We start from the raw sequence: 11,795 nt of genomic DNA on the forward strand, positions 1-11,795 counted from the left end.
TAGATTTGTAGCAAAACCTGGTTGTAACTGAGCCTATAGCTAAAGCTTAAATGATTCCATTAGAGAGGATTAGGCCTCAGAGGCAAGAAGCCAGGCCGGTCCTTACATAAAATTGTGCCGGCCAATAAGGCAATTAGGAGCCAGATGTAGCTATTTAAATTTAAATTAACGATCACTGTATACAATTAAAAGTTCATGTCCTAACACCTGCCTCATTTCAAGTCCACAGCAGCCACACGTGGCTCGTGGCTTTTGTATCGGCCAGAACCTTTCCATCACTGCAGAAAGTTCTATCGGACAGCACTTATAACAGTCTAACATAAAACTCCCAAGTGGCCACAATCATATGATTCTGTAGGAATTTCAAGGATATTTCACCCCAAATTATTTTCCCTACTGAGGTATGAACTTTTGCCATCAGAGACCAATAGCTTTAAAGACCTTTCAATCATCAAACAGATTAACAGTTTAAGCCAGGATCAGGTAAATGTCCCCAGATTTACCACCACTGGAATTTTTTGAGACTAGCTATGTGTCCAAGCAGGATTCTTCAGAATGCCTGCTCTTTTCTAATATAACGGGTGTGAGCTATTGAACATAATATAGGAGGTAGCTATTGGCGCAGAGATTGTGGCAAATGGTTCCGAAGGGTGGCAGACCATACAACCAGGACTTTTTATTTTCCTTTGCTTTTAACAGTATTTGTTGGACTTGCTCTTAGAGCCAATAAAATACACTGTATGTTCCTTTGCACCGACTGTCCCCTACTTAGCATCCTACCAGCGTTGCTTTCCTCACCCACCATGACCCCTTCCTTCACTCCTTTTCCTTGACCTTTTGCTGAACAACCCATTGTGGGGCCAGGCACTCTAATTATGCTTTAACTCTAACATCCATGTACCTAATTCTCTTGAATTTTACTATTTGCACTCTTGTGCATTTTATTTTCATTATGTGCCCAACTTCCATGGATAAGGTGGTTAGAACAAAAGATCTTACTTTAAAAGTATCTTGCTTGGGCTTGTGGAACATAAAGCAGTGCCTATAGTGAAGAATCTAGGAACCCAGGGGCATCTTATGAGCTAAGATGACTCCCTTTAAAAAAAAAAGAAAGAAAGAAAGCAGGTTTTTTTAAAAAAAAAATCCTAGGATGCATGCATTTGGGGCTTAGCATTGGGCCCTTGTCAACTCTCAGAAATGAAATGGCAAATACATTCAAATGAAAGCTAAATAGAAAAAAAAGAAGGGGGTTTTATAAAGTCTCAATTCAGCCAGATGCTTGCCAATGCTTTAACAATGCAAGAATGCAAGTCTTTCCTAATAGAAATTTTAGTAAGTCTAGGAAGTTTTGTTTTTTGGGGGTTTTTTGTTTGTTTGTTTGTTTGTTTGCCATGCACAAGGCATGCAGAAGTTTCTGGGCCAGGGATGGAACCCATGCCATAGCAGCAACCACACCACAAGCCTTAACCCACTCCACCACAAGAGAACTCCAAGCTATTGTTTCCTTTAAGCAGAAGAAACCATCAGATGAGGTTAGAGTTGTACTATGAGGAAGCTATAAACGATGCCCATCTTCTCGAATCTTGTTATGTCCTCCTCTCTGCACACTTACAGTTGTCTCTTGCCCTGTTGTCTCTTTCCCATCAAGCTTAGATAAGATCCTTTGGAATGTTCAAGGTCACTCATCCACACAGACTCAGATTCCTGACTGCAGACATACCAAGCGGTAGATTCTGGTCTCTTCCAAAGGCGAAGAGCTGTGCTACTTTGCAGGATACCGGAGCGAGACCCTGGGCCCTTTCACACCGATTCCTTCCTCACCAGAGAACCGTCTCTCCACACCCACCTCCACCCGATTGCTCACACAAGATTACTGGGTTTCAAAAACAGGAGGTACACTGAGCGTATAAAACTCACTTTTAGACAAAGACAGAAACAGGAAATGAAACCAACCAGAATCTCTCCCCATTTGTGGCTGAGGCGGCTGGACCACAGCGCAGTTCATCTGCAGGGTGGAAAACCTTGGTGTGATTGCAGACCAAACTGCAACGCACCTGCTGCAGCCAAGGCATCGCGGCAAAACAAGCAACAGCTGCGGCTTCCAGGGCCAAACTAGATGTGTGGCTCTGCCGTATGAAATACATTTAGCAGAGCCACCTAGAAAAGAGCGATTTCAAGTGCCAATGCATCCGTAATAGGGGTGGGGGCAGAAATAAGGCAACCACTTGGGTGAAGAAACCCCATGAGGAAGAACAGAGGGGAGTTCACTTTGCTCTGGAGCAACCAACAGTTTGAGCGCACTGTGAAGGCCCAGTCTGTTATAGAAAAGGTTTAGGTGAGCTGTCTGCGGGAGCTAAGGGGGCACAAGAGAAAGGGACGATGACTTTTCTTTGGGGGGGGGGGGGGGCCTACAGGTGAAAGTTCCAGGTGGGCAGGTCGATGCTGGCCCAGGCTTAAGAAAGCCCTTTGCAGCCTCCTGGTTGGGCTACGCGGGCTGGGTGGCCTTGGGGTGGGAGTGGGGCATGTCTGTGGGATTGTCGACTCGAAGAGTCACTGTCCTGCCCTATCACCGGGACCCCAGCGCGGGGACGAGCCCACCCCGAGAGCGTCGAGGGCTCAGGTGGGGGATGCGACGGGGCAGGCTGGGGGGCCCGCTGCGACCCTGTGCAGCTCTGAGCCCCTAAGCTGCAAGGTCCACCTTCCCCGCAGCCGGGCCACGGCTGCGTTGTCTTACCTTCTTCCAGGGGTTTCCCGCTTCTCCTCTGCTTCCGAGCTGGCTGCAAAGCCGCTGCAGCCGCGCCAAGTTAGCCACAGGCGCTTCCCAGAAGCCCTTGCGGTTCCGGCCGCCCTTCCCCCGCCCCCAGGCCAAAGGTGCAGGCGGGCTTGCCTGACCTCTGACCTCTGACCTTCAACCTCCAACCTCCAACCCCGCATCCAAGGGACAGAGGCCTGCGAGAGGAGCAGAGGGAGGTGGGGAGCCAGAAGCCCAGCGGTGGGCTCAGAGTCCCTGGAGGACGCGGGGAGAGGAAGCCGGGACTCGGCAGGGCCCCTTAGGAGGGGAGAGAGGAAGCCAGAGGCTTAACAGAAAGGCTATTTCCTGAGTCACTGTGTCCCTAGCGGGAGTGGGAAACTGAAACAGAACTCGAATTTCATAAGGCTACAGAGGGCAGCAATGAAAAATTTGAATATTGGAGACAAAAGGGAAATCGCAATGCCTACACCATGCGAGCACCTTCATCAACAGCTTATAAATGAGAGACTTGTGGACGCAGCACCACGTTCCGACTTTCTAAAGCCTTTAATTTGGTCCCACGCACTTAACTCTGCCCCCCCCGCCCCCACAACTTTGAGCATGCGCAAACCTGCCCCAAGCGCTCTGGTCACCTCTTCTCCTTTGGGTTAGGGTCTGTCTGGCCCTGTATGTGAAGGACCTAGTATTTATTATTTTATCATGGGCCTCAAGATCTGAATTAACCATATTTATTGTACCTTTAATAAGTGGAAGATCATGAATACAGTGGAAACCAAGTGGTTAAGCTTTCCTGAATCCTTTGTATCAGGTTATGTCATATGCAATTGCCAATATTTAACCATTTTAACCAACAAAACATGTCTTGAGAAGCAGTCTGTCTATTCCTTATTCTATTCTTGGCCTAAACAATCTTTAAAATGTCTTAACATTTTCCCCAGTCTTGGGTTTCCTCAGCTTTGGCCTCAAGCTATCCTTAAAGTAGCTGAGCACTTGACCTGCACAGCTACCTACCCAACCCTTTCCTTTTGGTTAGACACCCTCGCCCCCCACACACACACACACACCATGGCAGATGGCTTGCAAAGTTACCACCTCTGGGAACCATAACTTCCTCTTTCTTTTGGGCGGTGGGTCAGGAGGAAGATGTTGCATGAAGGTCCTAAGACTACAGAAGTATCTTCACCTGAAACAGATAGCCTTCTATTTTTCTAAGCTCAGATGGTAAAACTCCAATTAGCAGAAATGAAAACATGACATGTGTAATCTCACCTGGCCCCACAAAACTGTTTTCCACAGACTATTTAGACAATCACTCCCTAGGATGGTATGATGAAATCTATTTCAATGACTAGTCTAGTTAACCATCAAAAAGTAAGGGGGAGTTCCCTGGTGGGTCTAGTGGTTAGGTTTTGGTGCTTTCACCCCTGTAGCCTGGGTCAACCCCTGGTCTGGGAACTGAGATCCCACTTCAAGCTGCTGCAGCCAAAAAAAAAAAAAGAAAGAAAAAGAATATCCCCTCTGTGCCCAGAAAAATGAAGTAGGGCCAAGGGCTGAATGAATCACACCTGCGGGCATAACAAGCTGTACATCATGTAGAAGTCGTTTTGCTCTTTGTATGAAAGAGAAGAAGGATGCAAAGAAAAAATGTGCTTGTAAAGCTGGCAGTGACTAGGTAGAGAGAGTAAGAGTTTGCTGAAATCACTGGGGAAGGCCAGGTTCCAGTTAAAAGGTTAAGAAGGGAACAACCGGGCAGCAGCTATTACTCTGGGCTGGCATTGTCAGCGAAGAACATCAGGACAGATATGTGAATGTGTACTTTGCAGATGTGTGTGGGTGTGTATGTGTGTGTGTCTGAAAGAGAAAACAGGCTTCTGTTAGGATATGACAAACATGAAATGGCTTGATCAGAACTCAAACAACTTGCTCAGAACGTTTGCTTTCCCATTTTCCCCATCATTCTCCAAAGTGATGTTGTATAAGAATTTGTCCTTGGCCAGGCAGACAGCTCATTCCCAAAGAGCTAATATGTAGATAGCTGTAATCCTGAAGTAGCCAAGCCAGCATCCCCAAACCAAGTTGCTTGTAATATCTTTTAGGGCTTTTTCTTGGCAAAGATGTTTGCTAAAATTTCTAATAGCAGTCAGGAATTGGCAAAACAAAAAACAAACAAAACAAACACTCTTCGGGCTTAAAAGAACACAACTGTATTTCTCAGAAATCCGCCAGACCAGCATAGAAGCTCCAGGCAGCAAGTCTTTGGCAGGAGTCAAGACAGCTACATCACAGTCTATGTGCCCCGGGGCTTGGCTATCATTCAGTCTGGCCTAACTAGCCCATTAAGCTGAGAGGTGTCCAATTCACCTCTAATATAGAGGAGAAACATCATTATATCACTGCTTGCAGAGTCTTAACTCCAGTTACTCGAGCAGATGTATTCAGTTGTAATCATTAGGCCCAGGATATAGAACAGTGTCGCCCAAATTTGCTTGGTGATGAAAATCACCTGAGGTCTGGGCCAGCTTCGTGAGCTGGTAACCAGTATACTTGCCCAGGGCCCTGCATTTGTAGTTCAGTGCTTGGCATGTGTGTTTGGTAACCCATGTTCAATAAGACAATGGAGCACACATGTGCTGGGGACCTGGAAGCTCAAGTCCCAGCAGTCTCAGCTCTCAGCGCCACTGGGGGATGGATTCTTGACCTCCCTCTCCCCTGTCCCCTGGTGCCGTGGCTAGCTCTGCCTCCCCCTTTCCACTGCCACCCCCAATGCTTGGCGTATGGCCCCTCCTCATCCCCTACAGCTATGACTGGCAAAGGCGCAGGGAGGGTTGAGGTTGGGTACACAGACTGTAGGCCATTTGAGGAGGGGGCATGGCCACGTGGCATCTCGGGGCCAGAAATGTGTGAATGGCAGAGGCAAAACATCTTGCCCACCTTCGTTCCAGGAACTGAGCACATCCTGGCATGGAAGTTTCTGTCCCCTAGGAATCACCCCTTAGCTGTTGATTGCTGCAGTGGGCCAGTGGGAAAGGAAGATTGACTTACCCAACCCCTGCCGGGGCAGAGGGTATCAGTACAGTGGCTGGCGGGAGAAGGGACCTGGCAGCTGAGGGTGCGTTGGTGCTTGCGTGCTACACTGCAGGGTGCAGCCCCTGGGCACCTGTGAGTGTCTGCATTCTGCCAACCAATATCCCCCACACCGGAGGGAGCACAACTTTAAATAGTAAATTTAAAACATCATGACAGATTGCAAGAGACCACAGAAGAAACGAAAACGTTTTGTATTTTAGTATCTTCCATGACACTTTTCCCTGGCCTCTGACCAAGGGGCCCTGCATTTTCATTTTGCAAGAAGCCCTGCAAATTATGTAGCCAGCTTTGCCTGCAGTGAGCACTTTTAAGACAAAGGTCACCAAGCCTTGGAAATTCTGAACTAGCATTTCTCAAGTGTAATTATGCATTAGGATATTCCAGAAATCATTTTCTCTCATCCCCACCCACCGAATATTCCAATTAAGTCTGAGCTGCATTTTGCAAGCATCCCTGATGAGTTTACTGCAATGGGTGGACCAATCACACTTGGAGAAATACTGGGTACTTAGGAGCCTAGATTCTGAAGTCAGGCAGACTAGGCTTTGTGTCCCAGCCTCACACTAACTAAGCTTAACTAACTGCATATCTAAACCTCAGTTTGCTCATCTGTAAGTACAATGTACTATCACTCCACAAAGTGAGTATTAAATGTACATAAAACACTTAGCACAATGATAGCAACCAAAAAAAAAAAAAAAAAACCTCCAGGAGTTCCCGTCGTGGCGCAGTGGTTAACGAATCCGACTGGGAACCATGAGGTTGCGGGTTTGGTCCCTGCCCCTGCTCAGTGGGTTGACGATCCGGCGTTGCCATGAGCTGTGGTGTACATTGCAGACGCGGCTCGGATCCCGCGTTGCTGTGGCTCTGGCGTAGGCCGGTGGCTACAGCTCCGATTGGACCCCTAGCCTGGGAACCTCCACATGCCGCGGGAGTGGCCCAAGAGATAGCAAAAAGACAAAAAAAAAAAAAAAACTCCAAAAAAATTAAGATTGTCAAGTCTGGGTGGTGGGTACACTGCTGTTTATTATATTATTATATGAGCCGTCCTATATTTTTACTTTTCAAACTAAAAAGCAACCACTCGAATAAGAGGGAAAACTGCAGTATGGAAAAGTGGGGCAGAGGCTCGCCGCGAGTCAGCCCTCTAAGTCTCCAGGTAGGAGGCGAGTGCTTTAGTGTCTAGGACCTCAGACAGCGTCCAGTAAATTGAATTCAGGACAAAAAGAAGCTTCACCAGGACATGCCCCCAGGGACCTTCTCAGACTCTCCACGTGAAAGAATTGACCACTCCCTTTCCCTCATTTATTGTGAATGGGTTTATGCCTGGGGCTGTGTGTGCTTTAGTCAAAGGGCAGCAGTTCACAAGGGCCAGTCAGTGCCCACAAAGGGTTTACCGAATGTTGAGTGTGCCCTCTAGTGTTCGCACGTCTCAGCATTCTTCCTGAAGAGGTGGATCAAGGCCCTTGCAGACAGGAGGTGGATCAAGGCCCTTGCAGACAGGAGGTGAAATTCTCCAACTTGATCTAGACATTGAGGTGGTGAAAATCTTCATGGTCCACTCTGGTTATACAACGAATGGACAGATGAGAGAATGGATGGGCCTCTAATCTAATCATGCCCTGGCTCAAAGCAGCACCCCCAAACCCTTCCTCCACTTTGCCCCCAAATCTAGCATAGCTAAGGAGAGCTTTTAGAACAGAGGCAGATTACAGATCGGAGAGGGGGGTGTGAATATGGTGGAGGAGGTGGGCAGGAAGGAGTGTGGGGGGCCTGCTGTCGCTCACTGCCTGGACGGCCAGAAGTACAGCCCTTATGGAAGCCATAGGTCTCATTTCATATTGTAGTTTGGAAAGGGCTTGAAAAGCCCTCCAGGAGAAAGCAGTCTTTTTTTTTTTTTTTTTTTTAAATAACCTGTAGCAAGGAGATTTCCTCAGACAGGGACAGGAGACTCAGTAATAGCCATTGATCGCCAGGAGTCAGGTCCACGTGTTTGTGAGTGTACCTGTCGAATCCCCATGAAGCAATTCGTGCTATCCCAGAATCTGACTCACCTGGAAAAGGAATCCAAGGCCCCAAACCATCAAAAGAAGCCATTTCCTCCTTTGCCTTATCTCGAACTCCCCCTGGCTCTCCCCGCTCCTTCGCTTCAAGACAGCTACAGAAATGGCTTTTTTGATTGTGCTCCAGAAACACTAATTCATTTTCAAAGCTGACACTTTCCAGAAACACTCCACTTGTGCCAGCACCTAGAAGCCAGTTTTTTCTGCCCACTCCTATAAACAGCACGCATATTTATTTTGTTCTGGATCAAATATATTACATAGTAGGATTCATAATTTTGTTTCCACAGGTCCTTCTGAATGGTAAAATTGATGCATTCTGTGGCGGTTCCATCATTAATGAAAAGTGGGTTGTAACGGCAGCCCACTGCATCGAACCTGGCGTTAAAATTACTGTTGTTGCAGGTAAATAGACAAAGAATGATAATCATCTGTAACTTCCCTAGGTCTTTACATGACTGGCATAGAATATTTAACTAAGCAAGATGAACTAGGAGTTGCCATCGTGGCCCAGTGGTAAATAAACCCGCTAGTATCCATGAGGACGTAGGTTCGATCTCTGGCCTTGCTCAGTGGTTTAAGGATCTGGTGTCACAGTGGCTGTGGCATAGGCCAGTAGCTGCAGCTCCAATTAAACCCCTGGCCTTGAAAGTCCCAAATGCCGTGGGTGTGGCCCTAAAAAGATTTTTAAAAAAGAAGCTGAACTAGTGGTAGAGGGACCCATCCTCCCAAAATCCAACTTGTTCCATCCTCCAAACCCCCCTGGCCTTTTGGCGTACCTTCATTAGCACTCATCTCGCTGCGATACAGTTATCTACTGGTGGGTCCATTTCCCCACCAGACAGAGCCTTCCTCCAAGCTATGTCATATCACTTATCTTTGTATCTTGGGACCTGTAGCCTGCCATTTCTCAACACTTGAGTGAATGACCAAATGAATGTATTATCTGTGCTCAACAAAAGGGGGGAGCTCAAAATACTTGATATTGGGAACGTCTAGGATAATTCGTAACAAGTGGATGCATTATCACCTGTGAACAAGGTAAGACTTGTAAGCATGGCTGAATAGAACCATCTAACTGATGGTCCTGAATGGCTTTTTGGTCTGAAAAGTATGAGCTGGCCCTCGTTACGTTTTACCAAAATCTGGAGTTCCCATCGTGGCGCAGTGGTTAACGAATCGGACGAGGAACCATGAGGTTGCGGGTTCGATCTCTGGCCTTGTTCAGTGGGTTAAGGATCCGGCGTTGCCATGAGCTGGGGTGTAGGTTGCAGACGTGGCTCGGATCCAGTGTTTCTGTGGCTCTGGTGTAGACCGGAGGCTACAGCTCTGATTAGACCCCTAGCCTGGGAACCTCCATATGCCGCGGGAGCGGCCCTAGAAAAGGCAAAAAGACCAAAAAAAAAATCATAACAATATACAAATACTATCTAAGAATGCTATCTTTGACACTTGGCTGCCAGTCAATTCGGGGCTGCTGAGTGGACACCTGGAGAATCTGTTTCTTTACGTGAAAGACAAATTTCTTTTCAATGGGTGAACATAAGCTGCCAGCTAAGTAAAATGATGCTAGGCGGACACGGGGAAAACTCGTTGCTTTCTTTTCAATAGGTGAGTATAACACCGAGGAGACAGAACCTACAGAGCAAAGGCGAAATGTGATCCGTGCCATTCCCCACCACAGCTACAATGCCACCATGAATAAGTACAGCCATGACATTGCCCTCCTGGAACTGGATGAACCCTTGACGCTGAACAGCTACGTAACCCCTATTTGTATTGCCGACAAGGAATACACCAACATCTTCCTCAAATTTGGATCTGGCTATGTGAGTGGCTGGGGGAGAGTCTTCAACAGAGGGCGGTCGGCTACGATTCTTCAGTACCTGAAGGTTCCACTCGTGGACCGAGCTACCTGCCTCCGGTCCACGAAGTTCACCATCCATAATAACATGTTCTGTGCCGGCTTCCATGAGGGAGGTAAAGATTCCTGCCAAGGAGATAGCGGGGGCCCCCATGTTACCGAGGTGGAAGGTACCAGTTTCTTAACTGGAATTATTAGCTGGGGTGAAGAGTGTGCAATGAAGGGAAAATATGGAATATATACCAAGGTATCCCGGTATGTCAACTGGATTAAGGAAAAAACAAAGCTCACTTAAAGAAAAATGTATTTCCAAGGTTGACAGATTTGGGATTGAAAATGGACAGGGTCCTTTACTAACTAATCACTTTCCTATCTCTTTAAATGTCAATATATACATTCTATGACTACTTCTTTTTCTCTTTACTGGGAGAAGTCTAGCTAGAATTCCTGTGTCACCAGAACAAGGAGATTAAAAATGTAATCGCTAGAGAAACATGCTGTCGTAGGAAAGGGCAACCATTTCTCCAGGTCCAGCTCCTGATAAAATTGTTCTAAGTTCTTCCCTCTGCTCATCAGACGTTATGTTTCTCCACTTGGGCACCCCCTGCTTCTCCATCCTTAGCAGCATTCCATGTGCCACATCTTTCTTACCTCTCCCGCCAAATCGTCCAGACGTACTGGATCTGTATCCAAGACTTTGGGTCTAGCCCATCACAAAGCCAGCACCACACTCATACAGGAAGAACACAGGGGCAGCAGACAGGTGCAAACATTAGAAACGCTGCATCTTTCTCGGTACCCTTGGTCCTGCATCTGCTATCTTTTCCAACTCCTAACCCCCAAGTCAGTTTTTCTCTTTCTCTCTCCCTCCCTGCCCTTTTCCTTTCCTAGGCATTAAAGGAGGGAAGGGGAGCATCATACTGTTTTACTGCTGTACACAATGATGCAAACCTATCAAACCCAGGCTTGCTTTCAATTTGTTCTTGGACTTGCTTTTCATAGCACAGGGATGAAGTAAGGTGCCTGAACTTGGAGGAAAAGTTCCTCTTGGAGAGTCACATTATTCAAATACATATATAATGGAAGGAATGACGCATCAGAATAGTTTCCCAAGAGCTTGTAATTGTGTTGTTATGGAGGTTTCACTGGAATGATTCCATGAAAGCAAACTGGATGTCATTGTAACGAAGAAAGCTGACATTGATCCGGGTGTAGTGTCCCCTGTCAGAACAGTCGGTCTGCAACCAGAGCTAGTAGAGCCATCAAGGAATTCATCGGTGTGTCTCCAGTGCTGTCCAAGGTTAGGGAAGAAGTTGCCCGGCCAGAGAACGTGGGCATCACACTTGCTCAACTGGTGTATCCCCACAACGGAGCGGGCTGCGTTCCAATGAGCCAATGAACTCCCCTTTTCTGGTTTCACGCTCGTCGAGCCACTTTCTGATAATAATTGGGGCTTTGATACTGTATTTTCTAGAGTGGCTGACCAATCAACACATCAATCAATCACATCCGTACTTCAATCTGTTAGACTATTTCCCTTTATGAATTAAACCGGTGTTCTGATTCAGACCTCGGCTTTTTGCGATTTGGGTTGATATGAATCATTTGCCTTGCATGTGATGACATGTGGAACTACTGACAAAATCACGTTTCGGGCCACTTTGACCTCGCCAAGCTGCCGCTTCCCCTGCCCTCATCTCACTCCCCCAGCCAAGGCCTCACATTTGCTGATTTCAAGTTCTCTAGTTAATCCCCTTTTACTTTAGTCTTTCAAGCATAAGTATCAATAAACGTGTTTTTCAAGTTCTCAAAAAGTGTTTCTTGTTGAAGCATTCACAGAGAGGGCTCCCAAACACCGCATTCAGCAGGACACTCAGAAGGCTGCGTTGAAGTGCAACACGACACAGCACAGATTTGATGCTTTGTTGTCACCCGGCTTTCCCGGGAGGCAGTGTGTGCTGTGTCCCAGAGAGGACAGTGCTCTGGATCCACACGGGGCAGAATTGGGTCTAAACGGCTGTGAATAAGT

At 47.1% G+C, this 11,795-nt stretch overlaps 1 protein-coding gene across 2 annotated transcripts in view; it reads left to right on the forward strand.

The window, feature by feature from the left end:
- The window catches only part of F9 (coagulation factor IX), a 31,243-nt gene extending 19,908 nt beyond the window's left edge, over positions 1–11,335 (forward strand). Inside the window, exons 7-8 of one of the 2 annotated variants that reach the window (XM_047764979.1) lie at positions 8,193–8,307; positions 9,514–11,335. In XM_047764979.1, coding sequence (XP_047620935.1) covers positions 8,193–8,307; positions 9,514–10,061 — 663 coding nt within the window. In that variant the 3' untranslated portion in view covers positions 10,062–11,335. The remainder of the gene's footprint in view (positions 1–8,192; positions 8,308–9,513) is intronic. The other variant, XM_047764980.1, reaches the window with a different exon arrangement.
- The last annotated feature ends 460 nt before the right edge of the window (positions 11,336–11,795 follow it).

This window comes from Phacochoerus africanus, chromosome X (assembly GCF_016906955.1).
Source record: "Phacochoerus africanus isolate WHEZ1 chromosome X, ROS_Pafr_v1, whole genome shotgun sequence".
Classification (NCBI taxonomy): Eukaryota; Metazoa; Chordata; class Mammalia; order Artiodactyla; family Suidae; genus Phacochoerus; species Phacochoerus africanus.